The 26,075-nt window shown below is 39.9% G+C and overlaps 1 protein-coding gene across 15 annotated transcripts; it reads left to right on the forward strand.

The window, feature by feature from the left end:
- The first annotated feature begins 234 nt into the window (after nucleotides 1-234).
- Nucleotides 235-25,871, forward strand: LOC110492082 (transmembrane protein 269). Of its 15 annotated transcripts, none has more exons than XM_036947004.1 (12): nucleotides 280-1,820; nucleotides 1,958-1,979; nucleotides 5,009-5,069; nucleotides 6,092-6,156; nucleotides 7,987-8,116; nucleotides 9,401-9,548; nucleotides 12,761-12,858; nucleotides 15,822-15,965; nucleotides 16,135-16,335; nucleotides 19,390-19,475; nucleotides 19,926-19,962; nucleotides 25,312-25,871. In XM_036947004.1, the coding sequence occupies exons 1-12, from the start codon at nucleotides 1,807-1,809 to the stop codon at nucleotides 25,419-25,421; spliced, it is 1,116 nt and encodes a 371-aa protein (XP_036802899.1). In that variant the 5' UTR covers nucleotides 280-1,806; the 3' UTR covers nucleotides 25,422-25,871. The 15 variants fall into 15 exon arrangements, 13 of the variants coding, with proteins under 13 accessions (XP_036802901.1, XP_036802899.1, XP_036802909.1 ...); XM_036947005.1 differs by having other exon boundaries at nucleotides 281-1,878; XR_005036530.1 differs by lacking the exon at nucleotides 25,312-25,871 and adding an exon at nucleotides 18,256-18,415 and having other exon boundaries at nucleotides 283-1,820; nucleotides 19,926-19,951.
- Nucleotides 25,872-26,075: the final 204 nt, after the last annotated feature.

Consider the following 26,075-nt stretch of genomic DNA (forward strand, 5'->3'; position numbering starts at 1 on the left):
TTTAAAGAGTATATTGACTAGAACGTCATTAGATATAGTCTCAAATATTATTATTTAAGAGCAACGGGGCTGGCAGGTAGGATTTAGTTTCTCCCTGTCTCTGGCCCACACTCCAGTACAGTAGGTGGCGGTAATGCACCATTACATTGGATACCAACAGCCAATAAACACCACCGAAGAAGACTAGCTCCTAGCACAACGTTACTATATATCTCTCGTGGGAATCCATTGATGCAGTAAAAAGCTATCGAAAGGGTAGGCAGTAAAGTAGGGACAATGTGTGTGACTGACTAATATATAATGGGGATTTAACAGATCTGAAGAGCGAGAGACAGTGTAGCCGGAGGTAAAAAAAACAACATGTTTTACCGCCCATGATATGCTACAGTATTTTTGATTGGGCACAAAGGAAAATCATCCCATTAAATAGGCCATTGCAGCTTGATTCAAAACAAATAGCGATTTCAGTGTAGGTTTTGTTAGTGCAGATACGATAGTGCCGCTATGGTGAGATAACTCAATCCGGTGGAATACGCCGATACGAACGCATATTTCAGAGAGCGCTCCGTAAGGCATGTTGGATTTGAGCACTTTTTAAAATGAGGAACAGCCTCTCATTTTACAATGGGTTCTGTGTAGCCTAGTTATGCTAATATATTTGAGACCAGTGGTTTGAAATTAATTTCGTCTTTGACTTTATAAGTAAAATATATTTGAGTTCGCAATAGATTATACCAGAGGGATGCATCGTTTTACTAGGATACCTCAATTATTGGGATCATCTTCTTACCACAAGTGTTTGGAATACATTGAGCTCGTTGACGACGTAGACCATAGGACGCGTTTTTACACGGAGATGTAAACTATGCGATTATATTGGAGACTGGGAATAGAACATGCCTGAGTGTGGCGGTGTTTACTGCAATTTTCTGGATTATCGTCTAATCAGAACATACATTATTTAACTCAACTAGAGATTTAAAGAAATGTTTTTTCATTAAAAGATGGGCCCTGCTGACATGGACTGTTTCCTCATCGTATTCACCTTGTGGTTATCAATGGCTGTTGGTTATTTACCTAGTAACAAGAAGTGGAAACTAAACAAGTAGTGAAGCAATAGACTCCTTATTTTACTGAACTAGAGATTGTGTCTTTGAAAATACACATCAAGGGGAAAGGATCCATAAACACATAGGATGCTTATCTTTATGCACATCTCCTTATTTAAAATGCTGTCTGCCACGGTTTACACACACGCAGGACGATGAATTCTACCTGAATTGACTCAGAAAAGTAACATAACATAAGTAGGCCTACAGTACCAATGTGAGGTCAAACTGGTGTGTGTCACAAGCTAGCGTCCGCCGAACCGATGGGAAAAGTGTTCCCTTGCTATGTTTCATTCTACCTTTATAAGATAAAAATACATATGTATACTCTGAATTATACATTGAAACATACAGATTATGAAAGCAAATACATTGTTTTGTTAAAACCAGATGAAACCAAACCGCGAAAAATCAAAATGTTGACAACCACAATATGGAAATTAGCCATAGCGACTTCCGACTGATTATGATAGAGTGCGTCACATATGTTAATGTTCATTTACAAAATAGATTACCAACTACACTTGTGTTATAACTAAATCCATCAGTGAAATTATGATATTCTCATAATGTAATGTTGTACAGTACAGTAGCCAGACAAACGATAGACGGTTTATTGTGCGTCACATCCGGTGGAATATTCTAGCGGATTCTTCTGTTGGACTTTAAAAGCAGGCGCGCAGAGACGCAGACTGAGATGCTTTTTTACAGGTGAACCACTGAAACGTTTTTGGGATGCAACAAACAACCACTTTGTACACATGAAGAAGTAATTATTACAGAAGAGATTCATTTAATACGATTGCTTAGTTCCATTGAAGCCGTGTCAATCATTTGCACTATTTCAGCATCATCTTTAGGTCCTTCCAGGTAAGTCAGACAGTTTAAACTATCCTCAAATCAGTTTACATAGTGCGCAGAATACCGATTGTTGACTTCCATATATAATTATTATAAGCATTTCAGTCAATTCTATTTAGAAAGGCAATGAATTGTAGATTTTGGCCCCTAAATGTGTGACGCACTTTGTATAAAATAAATTGCAGCAACCATTTTGTTTTTGTATTTTAAAAATTATTGTATTTTAAAAAATACATCTACTGTGAGAATGATGCGTTTAACACCCGAGTTTACACATTTTAGGGGAAACCCTTACAAAAAAAGATTGCAGATTTGAAACTGTAGTAAATGTGCAGTAACTGCAGTCGACGGTGATATTTTGGACGCAGTAATTGCAGTTATACTGCAAAATTACTGCAGTAAAAAAAACGTATGTAGGACGCAGTATTTGCACCATACTGCACTCTGACTGCAATCTTTTTTGTAAGGTTAGTAAGGAATTTATGTAGTTGCCCGTGGTTATTGTAGTAAAGAAACTGCGTAGTGTGCGCACACAATAGAGATAGGTAGAGGTCTCAACTTGAATATAACACATTTTAGCATGGACATTGCCATTGAGGGCTTCAGCAATTTATAGTCAACTGGATTTTTGATTCCTATGGGTTGGGAGCTATCAGCCAGTAGACAGGTTTCCATAAACTCAAGATTATTAGACAAAAGCAATGTTGCCCAAAAAATAGTTGTAATTGGATATAGGATTAAAAAAAAAGTATAATTTTTAAAATCCCGTTTTCTCCCCAATTTCATGGTATCCAATTAGTTAGTTAATCTCACTTGTCTCATCCCTGCAACTCCCGAACGGACTCATGAGAGGTGAAGGTCGAGAGCCGTGCGTCCTCTGAAACACACCCCAACCACGGCTCTCAACCTTCGCTTCTTGACACGATGCCCAATTAACCCGGAAGCCAGCCGGCAGAAATACCGTGCACCTGGCGACCGTGTCAGTGTGCACTGCGCCCGGTCTGCCACAGGAGTCGCTAGTGCGTGATGGGAGAAGGACATTCCTGCCTGAGCCGGCTGTGACCGTAGGATACATTTTCTAAAGATAAACATTTTTATCCGTTCGAGTGGATTTCTTTTTGTGAAACTTTTTTTTATTGCGACAAGTGAATGAAACCGAATAATTTAGAAGTTACAAGAGGCACGTGATGTCACAAAGCTCCACTCAACATTTAATTCTAAGTGGCTTCTGCTTGTAAACTCTATTTTTTGTTTCAAATATTTTTTATTGAACACACACACGAATGGTGTATAGGTACAAGACAGGTATACAATTGTTATCTAAACATAAAAGAGCAGACAGGAACAAGACCCAGAGTTCTGGGTACAAAACAAATAATACAGAACACGACATACAGCAAACTATTTTTCAACTATAAAAGTAAAGTTTATTTGCAGGGCAAGGATTGTCCTGACTTTCAACAATGTGTGAATTGCTTCACCTTGCTTTTCTGGTTGACTGGCAGGTTTCACCATGGCGACACGTTGACACATGAGTATTATTAGAATGTCAAATATTAGTCAATTATTGCATTCTATCCTTGTGGGCTATCTGAGACATGAAACCGATAGGTTGGGAGGGCATACAAGCTGTCGGCAATTTTATTAATGCGCCATTTGCCTAAATGGGTAATGGAAACACTTCAACCACTACATTTTTATTTTACACAAAATATAATAGCATAGTATAAAGTTAGGCTACTGTAAGACAAAAACATTGTTCTCTCATGTGGCCAAAACTCAACTAAAATTAAATATCCTGAAATAGTTGGATCCACAGCCACATATGGAGATTGCATGGGCAGTGACATTGAGAGAAAGATGAGACCTCTATCCATCTCTATGGCGCACACCCACTGTCTCAACCAATAGGGTCAACCAATAGCATAGGTGAGCAGCACTGAGTGCCTTGTGATCCATGGCATTGTAGCTAAATAATCTAGTGTGTAGGATCTTGTAGTACATTTATCATGTAGTTAATGAACTAGAATTATTGCTTTTGAAATAATTTTCCTTTGAAAATGACAATCTTATATATAGGAGTGTATTTGACTAGACTAGATAACGCTGGTATTCCGTGCAACATGACTAGGCTACTATGAGCCTAATGTCATTTATTCATTTTTGTGGGAAAAAATTAGCTTCAGACATGCATTGCAATTTCCGAGATATTGATGGGTGATTGAGGTACTGCAGGCATACAGTGTTCATTTATGCCTGACAAGAGTCCATTCCGAGAATGATTAGAAGATCGCTCGGTCAATTATCAACTACAGAGGATTAAACCAGTAGTGCTAATTGTTTTGTAGCATACCATCATTGACAAATAGACATGGCTTAAAATCTCAAGCTCTAAATAAGACATGATTTCCGTGCGCCATTAGCTATTGTAGCAGTGGTTTTTCTGTTTGTTGTTATGAAGTTGATCATGACATTAAGACTGATAGATGGCCAAATGAAAATAGTCATTGACGATCAATCAGTCTGACATTCCTGGACACAGTATATACTGTATGATGGCCTTCCTTCAGTGTGTAACTTAACTTGTATGGTGAGTCAATGAATAAGGCAGTATAATATTGGTCTGAAACGTATGATCATTTGCTATTAAAGAAAAATAACAATTGAGTGTTATGTCGAGGTGACATTATTTGAATGTACCGATTGTCTGTCTTTCAATTAAACAGTGGGCTGGAACTAGAAAGAATAGTTTTAGGCTACTGGAATTCTTGCAGTTTAAAAAATGTATCCTGCCCAATGGGGCAACATCAGAGGAGTCTCAATTTGCCCAACTGCTCTTCATCATGCCCGGGCAATAGAGCAACTTTTAATGTCAATCCAACTCTTGCATAAGGCAAGTGGATGGGCCAGTTACCTGGACACGTCTAGTCGTGGACTGAAAATGATATTTTAAGCTTTTCATTAAGTATGCTTTTAAGTCCAGAACTAGGTTTAATCTGTTTCTGGGTAACAGTCTCTAAATGTAGACTGTTTTCTAGCTGCTGTGCTGTGGGCAGACTGACGCAGAGAGAATCATGATTCTGCTGTCTCCATCCTCTGGTAAGTCCTTACTGCTGGATGCCCCTGGACAAATGTGCATGACATGGTTGTGGTTTTCTGTGTCAACACTAGAGCCAAGGCCTGGTAAGAATCGTGCAAAACCGGTGTAGTTTATTATTATATATTTTTTTTTTCACAACTCAGATCAGTTTTTTTTTTCTTCTTGTACTTATACTAGCTTAGAGTTATATCAAGTTGTCAACTATTAAATTGTAGAGTGGATAATACATAGTTACTCATCAAAATTAAATCTATAATCAAATGTTAATGCAGGTTGTATGTGATTAGGTAGAATGTAATGCTACGATAATATCTTGTTTTTGTTATTATTTTTCATCATTTTTGTAATATTAAATGAATAGGAAATAATTTCTCAGTTAAAGTGTGAGCATGATGTTTTTTACATGTACATATTCCATAATTTCCCAGTTGTGAAATTTGCCCCCCATGCTCGTCTTAATAGGCAGACATCCTGGGCCTGTATTCACAGAGCGTCTCAGAGTAGGTCCCCACTGTCTTATTGCTTATGATCTAAAAGGCAAAACTGATCCTCGATCGGGACTTCTACTCTGAGACACTGTGACTATAAGCCCAGAAATATATAAACTTAAAAGTGTGAATGTATCTGGCTCTGGCTTGATACTTGGTGGTATTTATCAGTGGTGAGACAGTATTGACTGGCCGGATTAGGGATCAGACCTGACGTATCCTTTCCATTGAGTTATGAAAAACAAGTTGGCAATTTTTTTATTTTTCCCGGGAGAGCTGCTAACTGGGTCAATATTTCAATATTTTTCAATATTTGTTGACATTCTAGGCAAACAGACAAAGATTAGTGGCAGATACTGTAAATGTATCTGCTTATTGATTCGCCATAGTTTACTATTTGGGGTTTTCTGGTTAGGTTGTCGAAAGCCAAGTAATGTAAAATGTAAATCAGAAATGAGAAGCATGCTTGTCAAGTGAACTTCTTAAAAGTTGTTGTTGGCTTGTGCTATGTCTCATACACTGTTTTCTTTCAGATGAAGAGTCTCTTGAACTCGACTGGCTTTGGAATCACACGAAGTTCTGTGTGCAAAACAGAATAGTAGGAACATGACTTTAACCCTTTTTCACGTACAGACGTTAGTTTGTTAGACTCTTTTAGTTTTAAAAAGGGTTGCTATGGTAACTTTTTTATTTGTGTTTATTTTATGTAGAGGTACAGTGCCTTACGAAAGTATTCGGCCCCCTTGAACTTTGCGACCTTTTGCCACATTTCAGGCTTCAAACATAAAGATATAAAACTGTATTTTTTTGTGAAGAATCAACAACAAGTGGGACACAATCATGAAGTGGAACGACATTTATTGGATATTTCAAACTTTTTTTAACAAATCAAAAACTGAAAAATTGGGTGTGCAAAATTATTCAGCCCCTTTACTTTCAGTGCAGCAAACTCTCTCCAGAAGTTCAGTGAGGATCTCTGAATGATCCAATGTTGACCTAAATGACTAATGATGATAAATACAATCCACCTGTGTGTAATCAAGTCTCCGTATAAATGCACCTGCACTGTGATAGTCTCAGAGGTCCGTTAAAAGCGCAGAGAGCATCATGAAGAACAAGGAACACACCAGGCAGGTCCGAGATACTGTTGTGAAGAAGTTTAAAGCCGGATTTGGATACAAAAAGATTTCCCAAGCTTTAAACATCCCAAGGAGCACTGTGCAAGCGATAATATTGAAATGGAAGGAGTATCAGACCACTGCAAATCTACCAAGACCTGGCCGTCCCTCTAAACTTTCAGCTCATACAAGGAGAAGACTGATCAGAGATGCAGCCAAGAGGCCCATGATCACTCTGGATGAACTGCAGAGATCTACAGCTGAGGTGGGAGACTCTGTCCATAGGACAACAATCATTCGTATATTGCACAAATCTGGCCTTTATGGAAGAGTGGCAAGAAAGACATTTCTTAAAGATATCCATAAAAAGTGTTGTTTAAAGTTTGCCACAAGCCACCTAGGAGACACACCAAACATGTGGAAGAAGGTGCTCTGGTCAGATGAAAACAAAATTGAACTTTTTGGCAACAATGCAAAACGTTATGTTTGGCGTAAAAGCAACACAGCTCATCACCCTGAACACACCATCCCCACTGTCAAACATGGTGGTGGCAGCATCATGGTTTGGGCCTGCTTTTCTTCAGCAGGGACAGGGAAGATGGTTAAAATTGATGGGAAGATGGATGGAGCCAAATACAGGACCATTCTGGAAGAAAACCTGATGGATTCTGCAAAAGACCTGAGACTGGGACGGAGATTTGTCTTCCAACAAGACAATGATCCAAAACATAAAGCAAAATCTACAATGGAATGGTTCAAAAATAAACATATCCAGGTGTTAGAATGGCCAAGTCAAAGTCCAGACCTGAATCCAATTGAGAATCTGTGGAAAGAACTGAAAACTGCTGTTCACAAATGCTCTCCATCCAACCTCACTGAGCTCGAGCTGTTTTGCAAGGAGGAATGGGAAAAAATGTCAGTCTCTCGATGTGCAAAACTGAGAGACACCCCAAGCTACTTACAGCTGTAATCGCAGCAAAAGGTGGCGCTACAAAGTATTAACTTAAGGGGGCTGAATAATTTTGCACGCCCAATTTTTCAGTTTTTGATTTGTTAAAAAAGTTTGAAATATCCAATAAATGTCGTTCCACTTCATGATTGTGTCCCACTTGTTGTTGATTCTTCACAAAAAAATACAGTTTTATATCTTTATGTTTTAAGCCTGAAATGTGGCAGAAGGTCGCAAAGTTCAAGGGGGCCGAATACTTTCGCAAGGCACTGTATATGGGTCTTTGTCGGCAGAGAATAATCTCTTGGCTACTTTTATCACCTCGGCTTATTAACTTCTGTGTGAAATCCAAACTCCATAGCGAAGCCACAGACACTCAAGAACAAAGATCCTTTGTTTGCCTTCTTTGAAAACCCTCAGCATTGCAAGGACAAAAAACAGCCCTGGCCATGGTGAAGTACCTAGCGTCACTGGACCGTCCTGCTTTTTAAGTAAGATAACCTATCTATGATGCCTTTTAATGCTTCAAGATTCTGGCATCATTAATTCAATGAAAGTCCAATTAAATTGCCCTTACACTCTTCGATTACTTTAATAACCATAATGGTGGAATTACACAGTATTACACTGATAGGAACTTTGATATAACAATACTTGGCTTTCACATAACAAATGTATAAGGAAATTATGTAATTACTATGACATTTCCACAAAATACAAACTATGGAAGAAAAAAAAAGAAAAAACAGAACAAGCAAACTGCCATTGACACTTTTTAAAAGCTACCCATCCATGTGAATGTTGCTGTCATGTCCTTTGTCATTGTTCCAGGTCACTGTTTTGCCAGTCAACTAGCCTAATGAATGAGTAGACTCATTATCTCAGGGTTGCACTATAGTACTATTTGTGGACAGTCCATTACAATAGTATAGTACCATGTGTGGACAGTCACTTACTCTCTCCCCACCAGCCCGTCTCAGCTATACATGCACTCTATATTTGCTGAATAAGTATTCCGTGTGGCAATGACTATGAGAATATTAACACTACCAAATGATGGTTACTGTACATACTGTGCCAGCCCCTTTTCTGAAAAGTGGATTAGTCTATCGAATGGTGGGTCTCCAATAAACTTACATACTTCTTGGTAAGTGCTACTACTTTTTATTAGCTACATGAATCAATCTTGCATAGGTTTGTAAATAATGTACAATTTGTATATAAAAAATGAAGTTTCTTTGCAAATGTTCATTCTTTGATAACAAATACATTATTTAATACTGTGTAACAGCTATACATATTTTTTTTTGAAGCACAACCTAAACCACTTGTGAATTTTATTTAGGTTCTCGCCTATACTTGAAATCTGCTGGTTACTAGTACTACTGTAGGTTGGATGCTGCACAGTAGGTTGGGTGCATGAGGTTTGACTTTTTCCCTTTTAATTTGCATTCATCTTTTTTTCATATCTTGGTACAGCTTCTGATTCTGTCCTTGTCTTGAGGGGCCACAAGTAGCAAGCCAAACACGTTAAAGCTGATAATTGGCAAAGAAAATATTGGTTAAAGCAATGATTTATCTTTTGCGTGTTTGGTTTGTTTGACATATCCGTTTAAACAGGATTTACATACTGTACAGCAGTTTAGGTATGTCCATCAGATATGATATGGTCCTATCATATCTGTAGTGTTTTAGCTACAATCCTCTTAAGAGCAGCTAAGTGAATCTAACATAGACCACCAGCTAATAGCAATCACTGTCCTCACTGTTCTCAGGTTTCTTCCAGCGTACCAATAAGCTATTTCTAAGCGAGCAGGCCACGGGTGTCCAGCTCAAGGAGTTTGTACGCAAAAATGCAGCCAATGCTCTGTCTATGGCCAACATGCTCATGGGCATGGCCTCTATTCTCTGCAGCCTGAACGGGTGAGTGAACACAGCATACAGTATCTGATTTTCTTTGACAAAACCATACTATAGCTAACATAGACAGTGGCAGTGTTATGTTATTATAGCATACATCTTTGTTATATCTGTGAGGCTTTTTTAAATTTTTTATGTCCTGTTGACGGTTGACACAAGCGCATGTCCTGCCAAAAAAAAAGGCTGCGCTGTTGAGGGAAGCCAGATAAACGCAAGCAGCTTATCAAGGTCAGGTCGTCTGACCGTCGGCTCTAAAACATACAGCACACATCAACCACCACCCTTAAAGCATTGGTGGTGTTAAATGATATATTGTTTCTGAAGTGTCTATGGCACGAAAAGCCGTCAGTAAGTAGAAGATACCGTTTATGATATTTTCTGTCAACAAAGCTGCCCTAAATGCAATTTTAAGATCCTACGTCAACTGTATGTCACTCCTGTGTCTAGGTATAGAATTAACCCTAATTTGTGCAGTCTGTAATAGTTTCAGGCTTTCAGGTTTTCATTCATTGATTCTGGAATTGGCCTTCCATAGAAAAATGTGGTCAGAGGTTCTACAGGAGATGGATAAAGTTTATTTGAATGCTCTCCCCAGCTGGGTGCAAAGTCTTGTATACTGGGAACAAGAGATGAGGATTTAACACTTAACTACAAATGTATTCTTCTGCTATGGCCATTTAATAAGGCTCCCTCAAGAAGTCAATGGGAACAAAGGATCATTGATTTCATTCCCAATGAGGCTTTCTCTACAGCATTTCTTTAAGCTGTGGAACCCCTTTTGGAACTAACTTGGCCAAAACAAAGCCCACATTTCATTTCAGGACTGCCTGGCCTGGTGCGATTTCCGTTACTTGAAAGTTCTCCTACTCTACAGTGCATTCGGGAAGTATTCAAATCCATTGACTTTTTCTAAATGTTGTTACGTTAGAGCCTTATTCTAAAATTGATTAAATACATTTCCCCCCCATCAATCTACACACAATACCCCATAATGACAAAGCAAAAACAGTTTTTTTGACATTTTTGCAAAAGTATTCAAATTAAAAAATTATCACATTTTCTTAAGTATTTACATAAGAATTCAGACCCTTTACTCACTACTTTGTTGAGGCACCTTTAGCAACGATAACAGCCTTGTCTTCTTGGGTATGACTCTACAAGCTTGGCACACATGTATTTGGGGAGTTTCTCCCATTCTTCTCTGCAGATCCTCAAGCTCTGTTAGGTTGGATGGGGAGCATTGCCGCACAGCTATTTTCAGATCTCTCCAGAGATGTTCAATCGGCTTCAAGTCCGGACTCTGGCTGGGCCACTCAAGAACATGCAGAGGCTTGTACCGAAGTGTGCTTAGGGTCATTGTCCTGTTCGAAGGTAAACCTTTGCCCCAGTCTCAGGTCCTGACTAGTCTCTCAGTCCCTGCCGCTGAAAAACATCCCCACAGCATGATGCTGCCACCGCATGCTTCACCATAGGGATGGTGCCAGGTCTCCTCCAGACCTGATGCTTGGCATTGACCAAATAGTTCAATATTGGTTTCATCAGATGAGAGAATCTTGTTTCTCATGGTCTGAGAGTCCTTAAGGTACCTTTTTGGCGATCTCCAAGCGAGCTGTCATGGGCCTTTTACCGAGGAGTGGCTTCCGCCTGGCCACTCTACCATAAAGGCCTGATTGGTGCAGTGGTTATCCTTCTGGAAAGTTCTCCCATCTCCACAGAGGAACTCTGGGGAGCAAGACCATTGGGTTCTTGGTCACCTCCCTGACCAAGGCCTTTCTCCTCCGATTGCTTAGTTTGGCTGGGAGGCCAGGTCCTGAGTGCTCTGGTGCGAAGATCTCTGTACTTTGCTTCGTTCATCTTTCCCTCGATCCTGACTAGTCTCTCAGTCCCTGCCGCTGAAAAAATCCCCACAGCATGATGCTGCCACTTCCATGCTTCACCGTAGGGATGGTGCCAGGTTTCCTCCAGACGTGATGCTTGGCATTCAGGCCAAATCTCCACAGGAACTCTGGGGCTCTGTCAGAGTGATCGTCGGGTTTTTGATCACCTCCCTGACCAAGGCCTTTCTCCCCCGATTGCTAAGTTTGGCCGGGCGGCCAGCTCTAGGAAGACGATCAATAGAAACCTGATCTGAATTTCGAGTCTCATAGCAAAGGGTCTGAATAGTTATGTAAGTAAGGTATTTCAATTTTTTTTTTATATAAGTTAGCAAATTCTAAAACCGGGTTTTCACTTTGTCATTATGGGTTATTGTGTGTAGATTTGAGGTGAAAAAAATATTTGATCCATTTTAGAATAAGGATGTAACGTGTCAATGTGGAAAGTCAAGGGGTCTGAATACTTTTCCGAATGCACCGTATGTCGGCTTTTTAAAAACTTTTTTCACATACTTGACCTCTGTGATTGTGTCGTCTGGTGCTTGTATGTCTATGATCTGCATAAATCCATTTAAATTCAATCAATTTTTGACAGCACCCCGTTTGACTTGACCAAAACCTTCCATACATATTTGGCCATTGTAGGAAATATACACGAAAATATACACGTTTTGAGATATAATGTAAATGCTTACAAACAGGGTTGTCTGGATTTTTTAAATATATACTAGACATTTATTTTAGTTCTCTTTAACATAAATTAGCAAAAAAATGTGTGAAATAAATAATCAAATAGTTTGACCACACTGTAAGCTTTGAAATTATATGAAACTCAACCATTTATCTTCTCCAGTGATGAAGACATGGATGTGTCATGGTATGGTGGGGTATGCAAAATGGGTCAACTTTTATCTCCTGTATTTTTGCATTCAGGGAAAAGTTAACTTAAGGACCACTTCTTCCATGGACAAACGTGTATGGAAAGTTTTGTTTAAATCAAAAGCGATGCTGTCAAAAATTGAGTCTTTTTTTTTGTTTTGTCTGTCTGTTCATCTTGTTTATCTATTTCTGTATCAAAGTTATGCTCTTTATTCTCCTTTGTTTATTGTTTTTTAGCCTTGTTTTATTGTATGACATTTGTGTGTTTTTCTTACTCTGTAAAAGCCACAAGTTAATCCAAAACTAAAAAGCAGCCATTGGTGTGATATTGCCATAAGTACAGTGGTAATAAACAAGTAATCCATAGGTTACTGTGTTATTACAGTTGTATCATGTAATGTCTTACTATTGTCATTTCTATTTTGTAAAACTGCAACCCAACATTTTACCCTCCTTTTGCAGCCACCAACATGCAGCCTGCTGGCTGGTCCTGATTGGCTACCTGCTGGATTTGGCAGATGGGGCAGTTGCCAGGCGACTTGATGCATGCTCACCACTAGGTGAGTGGAGTGGTGTCCAATACCTCTAGCCGGGGCTAAACTTCCACTGAGACACTGATGATTCACTAGCCTGAAACATGTAGTTATGACAAGGACTATGAGCGGGAAAGACACCACAAACAAGATCAGGCTAGTGATGCACACAACCCAGCAATCTACTACTGGCGCTGGTCATTATAGCTGATGGATCAAATGGCCTAAGGGGCAACGGTTACAACCTTAAAAGACAAAAAAAGATGCCATGTATAATTCAGAAGATCATTTACCAACCTACAGTGCATTCGGAAAGTATTCAGACCCCTTGACCCCCCCCCCCCACACACACACACACTTAATTTTGTTACTTTACAGCCTTATTCTAAAATTAATTAATTAATTAATTTGTTCCTCATCAATATGCACACAATGCTGACATAATGACAAAGCGAAAACAGTTTTTTTGACATTTTTGCAGATTTATTAAAAATAAAAAACAGAAACCTTATGTAAATAAGTATTCAGACACTTTATGAGACTCAAAATTGAGCACAGGTGCATCCTGTTTCTATTGATCATCCTGTACATAATTTGGAAAGGCATACATCTGTCTATATAAGGTCCCACCGTTGACGGCCATGTCAGCAAAAACCAAGCCATGAGGTCGAAGGAATTGTCTGTAGAGCTCCGAGACAGGATTGTTTCGAGGCACAGATCAGGGGAAGGGTACCAAAACATTTCTGCAGCATTGAAGGTCCCCAAGAACACAGTGGCCTTCATCATTCTTAAATGGAAGAATTTTGGAACCACCAAGATTCTTCCTAGAGCTGGCCGCCCTGCCAAACTTAGCAATCGGGGGAGAAGGGCCTTAGTAAGGGAGGTGACCAAGAACCCGATGGGCACTCTGACCGAGCTCCAGAGTTCCTCTGTGGAGATTGAACTATTTGGCCTGAATGCCAAGCGTCACGTCTGGAGGAAACCTGGCACCATTCCTACGGTGAAGCATGGCGGCGGCAGCATCATGCTGTGGGGATGTTTTTCAGCGGCAGGGACTGGGAGGCTAGTCAGGATCGAGGGAAAGATGAACGTTGCAATGTACAGAGATCTTCGCTCCAGAGCACTCGGGACCCCAAACTTGGACGAAGGTTTACCTTCCAACAGGACAACGACCCTAGCACACAGCCAAAATAAACGTATGAGTGGCTTCGGAACATGTCTCTGAATTTCCTTGAGTGGCCCAGCCAGAGTCTGGACTTGAACCCGATCGAAAATCTCTGGAGAGACCTGAAAATAGCTGTGCAGCAACGCTCCCCATCCAACCTGACAGAGCTTGAGAGGATCTGCAGAGAAGAATTTGAGAATCTCCCCAAATACAGGTGTGCCAAGCTTGTAGCATCATACCCAAGAAGACTTGAGGCTGTAATCACTGCCTAAGTTGCTTCAACAAATAACTAAGTTAAGGGTCTGAATACTTATGTAAATGTGATCAAATTATTTTCCACAACAAAAACATTTTATTAGCAAAAAAATCTGTTTTTGCTTTGCATTATGAGGTATTGTGTGTAGATTGAGGAAGGAAAAACTATTTAATCAATTTTAGAATAAGGCTGTAATGTAACAAAAGTCAAGGGGTCTGAATACTTTCCAAATGCACTGTATATGCATATTTTAGAGGTAGAACCCAATCAGCATAAACAAAAAAGGTGCTATCCAGAACCTTAAAAGGTTATTTGGCTGTCCCCATAGGAGAACCCTTAGAAGAACCCTTTTGGTTCCATGTAAAACTGTTGGGGTTCCACAGAGGGTTCTACATGGAACCCAAAATATTTTTTCCCTGGAACCAAAAGGGTTCTCCTCTGGGACAGTAGGTTGCATACTGCAACAAGTTTGTACTGGTTTTCCTTACAAAGACCCTATTAAAAACATTAATTAATGTATGGGAGAATCCAAAGGGAACTTAAGCGATAGCAAACCACAGAAAAACGAATCTCGTTGCAGTAAGTGTACTTGCTGTCATTTAGCTGTGCTGATCAGCTTCTATCTCTGTAGGTAGATCAGTAAATTATCTTCTCTGCATTGCACTGGTTCCATGTCTTTGTTGAATTCTGTCTGCCATAGACTGTGTATTATTAGGAAATAGCCTAGCTAATGATTCAATAAAAAGTAAAACGTTTATTTAAATATATATATTTTTTTAAAGCAAACTCCTATTGTACACGACACAGCATATTCCCAAGTGATCATAACGGGATATGATGTAATAAAAAGGCACATACAGGTGGCTTTATACATAACGACCTCCTGTGTGCAGATAGTCACGTCTACACTGCCATGGATCCCACGGCTGCCTGAAATAGCCCCCAGCAGGTGCACCACAATGCATCGTCACCCGGATATTTCAGGGGCTTTGTGTTTCAACAGTGTTTTTCTGCATGACTTTGCAGGTGGGTGTTGTTGTGGCCCCGTTTTTGTGTCAGTTGAACTTTCACTTTCCGACTAAGCAGTCTGATTCGGGGGGGGGGGGCTCATGCTCCAATTGTCTGTTTTATCCCAATGCTTTGGGCACTCAACATATCTGAAATTGCTGAAATTGTTGACCCCTGTGCTGTGGAATTCCATCTCGTTCATTGAAGCTGGGGTCAGAATCACCTCCTGCTCGACTCTCGGTGACAACATGCTCTCTGCTCTGGGGGGGACAAGCAGAATGTGGCATTCGGGAATGTTGTTTACAGAGGAAAGTGGCAGGCCTGTTATTCTGACACCGACATTTCCACTACAGATGACCCCTTTTTACATAAACACAAATGCGCACACAGGAAAGGGAGAAGTAGATCATTGGCATCAACGAGATTAGATCGACTTGTTTTGTCTTATGTTAGCAGTGAACTAACCTCACAGCAGTAGCATGTGGACATTAATCTGCCGTGTGAGACAAGTCATGAGACAAATGTATAACTGGTCACTTCCTGTCGTTCTCTCTGGTTCAGGTGCTAAACTGGATGATTTTGCAGATTTCACAACCTTTGGGATTGCAACATCATTGCTCCTGAGGACACATGCCTTAATGGACAACATCCTGTGCATGTGCTACGTCCTGTCTGTGTTTGTCCGCCTCTGCTTCTTCTCCAGCGGTAAGTGACGCAGCGAGGAAACCTGAAATGCCAGGATAATGGCATGATCAATTTCACTCTTCGTGTATTTATCATTCAAAGTACAGTCTAGGCTGAATAAAGACTGAATCATGTCAGATTCGGTCTTCATTTAGGTCCCGTCTCTCTTTCTGTGGTTATTCATCTCCAGGCATCCCCTTCATGTACCGTGGCCTGCCATGTATCTACTCTTCCGCCATCCTGGCCTGTCTCTCCCTGTTGACCGGAGGTAACATGGTGATCCTGCGGGTCACTGCTGTGGCCATGATCCTCTTCATGGTCAACCAGGGCTTCTACCCTCACGACAGGGTCCTGGAGTCACAGGCCTGGAAGAAGGTGGTCTACGCTGGAGGTAATACACCAGATGCTGTGTTTCTTGGTCCAGGGGACAAAGGAGTGCACTATTTAGTGTTTGCCCTAGCACTACACATCTGATTCAATTAATCAAAGGGTTGATGATGATGAGTGGAATCATATGTGTAGTGCTAGCCTCGTACAACCAAGCCTGATCTCGCAAGCATGCATAAATAATTTGCTGTGCGGATCGTTTATATAAGCTCGCCGGATCAGGCTGGTTACACGGGGCGAGTGTAGTGCTACGGCAAAGACAGAATGGTTCACCTCTTTGGGTCCCCAGGACCCGGGTTAACAAACTGCACCAGTAGAATAGGTAGTAGAGAGATGCCGAATTAGCTCTTGAAAATGTAGAATTCAAGTTAGAAACACACTTAAAAAGCTGAGGCTGCACGTTGAAATCGACGGCCCTCTTCCGCCCCCGTCCTGCCAACCTCTGGAAGCCTCTTCCCCAGAACAACTGTATCACGTTCTGCACTTTGTGCTACTTTACCTTTTTTGGGTTTATGTTTTTTTTTTTTTTTTTTACGTAGCTGCTGTTCATTTTCTCTCTTTTTTCACGTTTCTCACGACACCATCGTTAATTATTATTCTTCACGTTTTACGGGTGAAACACCCATGCAGCATCTGCATGCCAACCATTTTCATGGGAAAATGCATTTAGATATTTTGGAATTATGTACAGTGTTTTTGTGAACAACTTTTAAAGCAGATGTTAAACTGTATCTTATCTGGGTTTTGTTTCAATCAAAGCACATATTTTACTAAAATCTCTTCTTTTTTTTTATGAGGTGGATGTTTTTTGTCTTACATTATACTATGCTATTATATTCAGTTATGTAGAACACTAATGAATCATTATGTGATCTTGCAGATATTGATTCAGCTTTATTAAATGAGCACTGTTCTCCATTATTATAGTTTTCTGTTTCTATATTAGATTTTTGATGGAAACATCTGTTTTTTTAAATGTATTCAGTTAAGTTTGTTCATTTTCCGACTTGATTTACTAGGTTTTTATTCAGTTTTAGTTTGATAAAAACATTTGTATTTTATATTATTCCGTTTTTTGGTGTTAGGGACAGAAAGTAGCCTGCATGGGAGGCTTAGCAGCCATGTTTGCATTGTAGGTTCTAGTTCTTCCCTGTTAGCTAGTAGTCTCGGAAATCACAGACCTAGAGCAACAGCACATGTTGGATTCTCTTGGACATTTCAACAACAAAAGTTCTGGGGAGGTTCTTCAGATCGACAACTCTCCCAACCAATCCCGAGTTTGGGTAGGCAGGGCAAAGCCTGAAAAATCAAACACTTTCTGTAGCCTGTAGAAAGATGTTGCGATTTGAGAAACGTTTTCAGGCAAAACCTTTGCAGTGGTTTTAGTGAAGGCAGAGGATGCAAACTAGCCACTTGTGAAATGCACTCATTAAAAATAACTTCTGATCTCCTCCTTGCTAGTTAGCTAGCTACTACGTTGTGTCCGGCGAGGATGTTGACGCTAGGCTGTGACATCAGGCAGTTCAATAGAGATCATTACATGGAAATAACACATTTTTGCATGAACATTGCCATTGAGGGCTTCCACCATTTTAAAGTAGTCAATTGGGTGAGACTTCCTATGGGTTAAGGTAGGATCACATAATTCCATTTTGTTCATCAGAAGGGATCAAGACGATGAATTATACTTGTGAGCAAACATTCCATAACTTGAGGTGGCAGTAAATCGCCAACATTTCCTTTATGCTTGTTCAAACAACACATTTCCAGGTGGCCATATGCACCCTTTCAGTTTGTTTAACAACGCATAGAAGTATTAGAAAAAGAAAATGGACTACTTCAAAATGGAGATGGCCTCAATGGAGCTGTCTGTGCTCCCACAGATGCCAACTCCCCCAGCCTCTGACGAATTGTCTGCTTTCAGAGCGCCTCAGACCGAGACTTTACTGGAAGCCTATGGCAGGAGCGGATGATCTCTGTCCACCATCTAGCGCAACCCGTAGAACCTTCCCCTAAGTGTGCTGCATCCAGGAGCCAGTATTGTTTCTGTGTGCAACAAAGAGAACCCTCTGAATCAGAACTCGGTGAGCTTGTGCAATATGGAAATACACTGCCCATTCACAGCTGCTTTTGTAGTAACTGCTAAGAAGAGTTCGACACTTCACAAACAGCCAGTGGCAAGCCAGCTCCCACATAGATGGGTCCAACAATCTCCTCCAGTTCTTTATAGTAGTTGTAGCGTTCTACGTCATTGCCATTGGTATACAAAATATTGTGTGTTCACTTTTTACTGGGATAGTGTTCTGCACAACGACACACTGTACATCATTCTGCCTCTGATGGCATCTTTACTTTTTCTATTTGAAAACAGTGTACATCACGTTACAGGATGGCTAGCACGTTACGCTGGCTAGCTATTAGCATGAACGGTGATGTTTAGAAGCTGTGGCGATATGTTCCTACTACCTCGGGTTCTGGGAAGTTATTTCAGCATAATTAATTTTACCGACCCAATAAGATCCCACCATGTCGAGCCTATTTTGTTTTATCGACAATTGGAAAGTTTACCGAAACGTTTTCTGTTTCCGTCAGTCCTGCATTGGGTTTTTTTTATTTTTATGGGCATGCACTTTATTCGCATAACAAGGTTTGATGGAAACATGGTTAATAACGAAAGGCGCGTCAATTCAAGTGATCAGTCTGCTGCACATATGGTACAATGTGTGTGGGGGGTAAATTCAATTGTTGTTTATAGTTACAACAGACAATGATTGTTTATAGTTACAACAATTTGGTGAAGTTTCTACACCAGACAAAGACAGCCAATCGTGTGTGGGTCGAGTGAGAACAGGAGGAAGGGAAGCGGAGCAGAGGGAGCAATGGCTACATAAAAACAAATAAGTGGTGTAAAGTAGAGAATCCCGCACATGTGCAGACGGTCCGGTTGTTTACCTATTGGGAAGTGGCATCCAGAGAATTTAGTCCACACAGCTACTCTGTAAAACAAAAAAAAAACTGTTCTGGGATAGTTAATATAGCACCTTTTTTATTTTTATAGAGATGTTTAAACAATTCTTCAAAAAATGGATGTTTGGTCCTGTGAAGTCTATTGGAATGTTGATACCAGGGGCCTCATTTGTAAATGTGAGTATGTATAAAAAACATGTACCCCAAAATGTGCATGCACCAGTTTTCCCACTTTTAAAACTGAACTTGATGTGAGTGTCTTTAGACCATGAGTACACGTCTTCTAGTGGTTGTACTATTGTATTGCAAGTAGAACTAAGTATTACATTTTTTTGCAAACGGGGGATATTATGACACTAATTCATAATCACAAGATGCAGCCATTTGCCATTAGTGAGAAGAGCAAAAATATATTTTTTTAATCTCAAATAATTAGATTTAGGAATCTAATTTACTATTATTTTATTTTCATGACCATTGCAGAATAAATTCCTCACCTTTTTCCCGCAATGATTGGTTCATATTCCCGAAGTAGCCATGAAACAAATGACTATGCGTATCTGTCATTTAATCGGGCCTATGTAAGTAGGTTATGTTTTTCAGGTTTCTCTGTATGTGATCCCACAGGCAGCAGCGTTTTATTGCCAACAGACTCATTTACCAGGTGAATCTCGAGACAGTTGCTCTTTTTTTTTATTACTTTGAAGTAGGTCTATGTATGCTACTGCAGTATGTCATTTCAATATGTTTTGAGTAGCTCAGACAATGTTTCCCAATTGGAAATCCAACATTATGCAGACAGATCCACAATCATTTCCCATTGTTTTTCTCGTTCAGAAACTCAGTCCTTTTCTACGTACAGCATACATTCTACCAACCTTGTAAATAGACGGTAGATTATATCAAATATTTGACACTGAGTCGGCTACAGTATTGCTGTGTGACAGAAGCAAGACAGTCCAAGCCTTTTTAATCTCAGAACCTATACCAAGGCAGGACATGGAAACATAACAATCATATATTGAGCAACAATTCATCCTTTGCATAAAGGTGTGGGTTGAAGCCTTACTTCTAAATTGTTTCCAAATATACAATAAATCAAACAGAATGTGCGGACAGGCATTTGGTATAGGCAGCCAGGGAGGGGCATAAATTAAAAAATACCCTGAAGACCAATGTAACAAAATAACATGTAAAATGTACTTTTGCAAGTAGCCAGCAGAACAGCAACAATGTTTTCTGTCAAGGTTACATAAACATCTTGCTATGACTGTGATATGTTGTTGTTGTTGATCTACCTTAGTTGAATGTACTGTCACTCTGGATAAGAGCTTCTGCTAAATTACCAAAATGTACAGTGCCTTGCGAAAGTATTCGGCCCCCTTGAACTTTGCAACCTTTTGCCACATTTCAGGCTTCAAACATAAAGATATAAAACTGTATTTTTTTGTGAAGAATCAACAACAAGTGGGACACAATCATGAAGTGGAACGACATTTATTGGATATTTCAAACTTTTTTAAAATTGGGCGTGCAAAATTATTCAGCCCCCTTAAGTTAATACGTTGTAGCGCCACCTTTTGCTGCGATTACAGCTGTAAGTCGCTTGGGGTATGTCTCTATCAGTTTTGCACATCTAGAGACTGAAATGTTTTCCCTTTCCTCCTTACAAAACAGCTCGAGCTCAGTGAGGTTGGATGGAGAGCATTTGTGAACAGCAGTTTTCAGTTCTTTCCACAGATTCTCGATTGGATTCAGGTCTGGACTTTGACTTGGCCATTCTAACACCTGGATATGTTTATTTTTGAGCCATTCCATTGTAGATTTTGCTTTATGTTTTGGATCATTGTCTTGTTGGAAGACAAATCTCTGTCCCAGTCTCAGGTCTTTTGCAGACTCCATCAGGTTTTCTTCCAGAATGGTCCTGTATTTGGCTCCATCCATCTTCCCATCAATTTTAACCATCTTCCCTGTCCCTGCTGAAGAAAAGCAGGCCCAAACCATGATGCTGCCACCACCATGTTTGACAGTGGGGATGGTGTGTTCAGCTGTGTTGCTTTTACGCCAAACATAACGTTTTGCATTGTTGCCAAAAAGTTCAATTTTGGTTTCATCTGACCAGAGCACCTTCTTCCACATGTTTGGTGTGTCTCCCAGGTGGCTTGTGGCAAACTTTAAACAACACTTTTTATGGATATCTTTAAGAAATGGCTTTCTTCTTGCCACTCTTCCATAAAGGCCAGATTTGTGCAATATACAACTGATTGTTGTCCTATGGACAGAGTCTCCCACCTCAGCTGTAGATCTCTGCAGTTCATCCAGAGTGATCATGGGCCTCTTGGCTGCATCTCTGATCAGTCTTCTCCTTGTATGAGCTGAAAGTTTAGAGGGACGGCCAGGTCTTGGTAGATTTGCAGTGGTCTGATACTCCTTCCATTTCAATATTATCGCTTGCACAGTGCTCCTTGGGATGTTTAAAGCTTGGGAAATCTTTTTGTATCCAAATCCGGCTTTAAACTTCTTCACAACAGTATCTCGGACCTGCCTGGTGTGTTCCTTGTTCTTCATGATGCTCTCTGCGCTTTTAACGGACCTCTGAGACTATCACAGTGCAGGTGCATTTATACGGAGACTTGAAACACACAGGTGGATTGTATTTATCATCATTAGTCATTTAGGTCAACATTGGATCATTCAGAGATCCTCACTGAACTTCTGGAGAGAGTTTGCTGCACTGAAAGTAAAGGGGCTGAATAATTTTGCACGCCCAATTTTTCAGTTTTTGATTTGTTAAAAAAGTTTGAAATATCCAATAAATGTCGTTCCACTTCGTGATTGTGTCCCACTTGTTGTTGATTCTTCACAAAAAAATAGTTTTATATCTTTATGTTTGAAGCCTGAAATGTGGCAAAAGGTCGCAAAGTTCAAGGGGGCCGAATACTTTCGCAAGGCACTGTATATGTGAAAATGAACAACTGCAAAGCACACTAGGTATTGTCATTGGGCTTGTTTTGGGGCAGTGCTCATAAGAGTAATACTCAGCATGCTTTGCAATGGTTGATTTTTAAAAAAAATAACATTTAGATGTGGTTGATTTAATAGCCGCTCTTATCACACCTTTGTGCCATCAGACTTGATACCAATTTAGGGTGGAAGGGGGCCACAAAATTGGGAACCGCTATAAAGAAATGGTATAGAAAAAGTATTTTGAAATGACAGCTTTCGAAAGAATCTTGTTACAAAATACATTGGAGTGCATTTCAGCCCAGTGTAATACAAAATACTCAGAAGTAATTAAAATACATATTTCAAATACATGTAACAGAAATACTGCCCATCTCTATAGGCAGCATGTGTGTTTAATTTGAAAAAGTTACTGCAAAATATCAAAATATTGTGCCCACGCCTTTACAGAAATGTGATCAAATATTCTGCTGTTCATTTACAAACTGTTGTGACCTAATTCCAATAGTATCAAATTATACACCATAAGGTGGAGGGTGTTTTCTGGGCGGAGTTTGATGCTCGTTCACGTATTCACAGTTTTACGACAGGTAAACACAGGACAAATGCAGTAATGGCTTGCACCAAGTTTATAAAACATTTTTTGGGGACGTACATATTCTTTTCTGAAATGGCACACGCAGATATTTAGTATGACATTTACACAATGGTTATAAATGAGGCCCCAGGGCCTCATTTACAGTGGGGCAAAAAAGTATTTAGTCAGCCACCAATTGTGCAAGTTCTCCTACTTAAAAAGATGAGAGAGGCCTGTAATTTTCATCATAGGTACACTTCAACTATGACAGACAAAATGAGAAAAATAAATCCAGAAAATCACATTGTAGGATTTTTAATGAATTTATTTGCTAATTATGGCGGAAAATAAGTATTTGGTCAATAACAAAAGTTTATCTCAATACTTTGTTATATACCCTTTGTTGGCAATGACAGAGGTCAAACGTTTTCTGTAAGTCTTCACAAGGTTTTCACACACTGTTGCTGGTATTTTGGCCCATTCCTCCATGCAGATCTCCTCTAGAGCAGTGATGTTTTGGGGCTGTTGCTGGGCAACATGTACTTTCAACTCCCTCCAAAGATTTTCTATGGGGTTGAGATCTGGAGACTGGCTAGGCCACTCCAGGACCTTGAAATGCTTATTTCGAAGCCACTCCTTCGTTGCCCGGGCGGTGTGTTTGGGATCATTGTCATGCTGAAAGACCCAGCCACGTTTCATCTTCAATGCCCTTGCTGATGGAAGGAGGTTTCCACTCAAAATCTCACGATACATGGCCCCATTCATTCTTTCCTTTACACGGATCAGTCGTCCTGGTCCCTTTGCAGAACAACAGCCCCAAAGCATGATATTTCCACCCCCATGCTTCACAGTAGGTATGGTGTTCTTTGGATGCAACTCAGCATTCTTTGTCCTCCAAACACGACGAGTTGAGTTTTTACCAAAAAGTTATATTTTGGTTTCATCTGGCCATATGACATTCTCCCAATCTTCTTCTGGATCATCCAAATGCTCTCTAGCCAACATCAGACGGGCCTGGACATGTACTGGCTTAAGCAGGGGGACACATCTGGCACTGCAGGATTTCAGTCCCTGGCGGCGTAGTGTGTTACTGATGGTAGGCTTTGTTACTTTGGTCCCAGCTTTCTGCAGGTCATGATTTTTGCTCACCGTTCTTGTGATCATTTTGACCCCACTGGGTGAGATCTTGCGTGGAGCACCAGATCAAGGGAGATTATCAGTGGTCTTGTATGTCTTCCATTTCCTAATAATTGCTCCCACAGTTGATTTCTTCAAACCAAGCTGCTTACCTATTGCAGGTCCACTCTTCCCAGCCTGGTGCAGGTCTACAATTTTGTTTCTGGTGTCCTTTGACAGCTCTTTGGTCTTGGCCATAGTGGAGTTTGGAGTGTGACTGTTTGAGGTTGTGGACAGGTGTCTTTTATACTGATAACAAGTTCAAACAGGTGCCATTAATACAGGTAACGAGTGGAGGACAGAGGAGCCTCTTAAAGAAGAAGTTACACGTCTGTGAAAGCCAGAAATCTTGCTTGTTTGTAGGTGACCAAATACTTATTTTCCACCATAATTTGCAAATAAATTCATTAAAAATCCTACAATGTGATTTTCTGTAGTTTTTTTTCTCATTTTGTCTGTCATAGTTGAAGTGTACCTATGATGAAAATTACAGGCCTCATCTTTTTAAGTGGGAGAACTTGCACAATTGGTGGCTGACTAAATACTTTTTTGCCCCACTGTACATCTCCCGAAAAATAACTATTTGCTTGCAATACAAAATATTTGCACACTTTCCCGTCAAGTTCAACATTTCTAAATACCAACCTTTGTGGGTAAACTTGCGCAAGCAAAGTAGGCTTTTTATGCTCACGCACCTTTGATAAATGAGGCCGCAGGTACTTTAAACATGTGAGCAGTAATACGAATCCTCCATTCAGAATAAGTTCTTACATGAAAGACAGATCCACCAGTTTTCAACTTCATTTTCATTATCTTCTGCACAATACAAATGTCTACATGTGGGAAATTAAGTAAAGGTCTACCCAATGACATCATTAAAAGTTAAAGCACTGATTATAAAACACTATCCCTACCGCACTATGACTTGGAGAGCAAGAAAATACCTTCCCTCTGGCTAGAAACTCGTTGCAGGTTTAAAAAAAATCCCATTATTTATTTGTATAAAAAAATGGGATCCTCCTATTTTGTGAAGTCGTAAGGGAGGATTTTTTTATAGGACCATCTTTTTAACCACATATCAATGCTGTAGAAACTCTGCTTTCGCATATGCAGACACTGGTTTGGTGCTGGAGATAATGAATATGATGTTGAAAAGTGGTGGCATTTCCCTTTTTTAAATCGAAATGAAAGCTTTCTAAAATGGCTTCAGATCACAATAATCCAGCCATGAAAAAAGGTAGGCTATTCATTAGGTAGACGACTCATCTCATTTGTTTTTCCTGTTTTGTTTTGCAGGAGTTGTCATGGTGTTCTGTTCCTCTTTCTCTCCGGCATGTGTGTACTACCTGTTGTGGTCTGTCTCCTACATTTTGTTCCCAACATCTCTTTGGAGTTGCAAAGTGTAGTAGGAGTTAAAGGCCTTGCTCCAAACTCACACATGGCTTGTCAACAGGCCGTCCGGCGAGGTTAACTAAAGCTCCCAGACTGCTGCTGCTAGCTATCCACAGCGGATCGAAAAAGGACGTAAGAGGACGTTTTAATGTTTTTGTAAGATTTAACTGCCTTTTTCATCATGACCACTTGATGGATAATGTAATGTACCTTTAGCCATTTTTGTTTTTGATTAATACAGTGTTTGAATGTCTAGTTATGTTTTTTACAATACAATGGCAGAATTGTACTGTACTGTCTTGTGTGTACTGTGTGCATAATTGTGCTTGAGATTACTCCAACTATTATGAGGTATTTTCAGTAATTAATAGTCATTTGAGACTTACTGTAAACATGGTAGATTCAAACTTATTGCATGTTCCCAATTTGTAATACATATTTAATTCAAAATATTTTATTTTCATCATATTGCAGATACAAAAGAAGTCCATTGTATAATTAAGCAATAAGGCCAGAGGAGGTGTGGTATATGGCCAATATACCATTGCTAAGATCTGTTCTTATGCACGATGCAACACAGAGTGCCTGGATACAGCCATTAGCCATGGTATATTGGCCATATACCACAAACCCGCAAGGTGCCTTATTGCTATTATAAACTGGTTACC

The sequence above is a fragment of the Oncorhynchus mykiss genome, chromosome 16 (assembly GCF_013265735.2).
Source record: "Oncorhynchus mykiss isolate Arlee chromosome 16, USDA_OmykA_1.1, whole genome shotgun sequence".
Classification (NCBI taxonomy): Eukaryota; Metazoa; Chordata; class Actinopteri; order Salmoniformes; family Salmonidae; genus Oncorhynchus; species Oncorhynchus mykiss.

Bases quoted from the DNA above. Each gene is read 5' to 3' on its own strand.
- LOC110492082 (XM_036947004.1), top strand. The intron at 6,157-7,986 runs GTAGGAACATGA...CAAACTCCATAG, and splicing joins TCTGTGTGCAAAACAGAATA to CGAAGCCACAGACACTCAAG. The intron at 8,117-9,400 runs GTAAGATAACCT...CACTGTTCTCAG, and splicing joins TGGACCGTCCTGCTTTTTAA to GTTTCTTCCAGCGTACCAAT.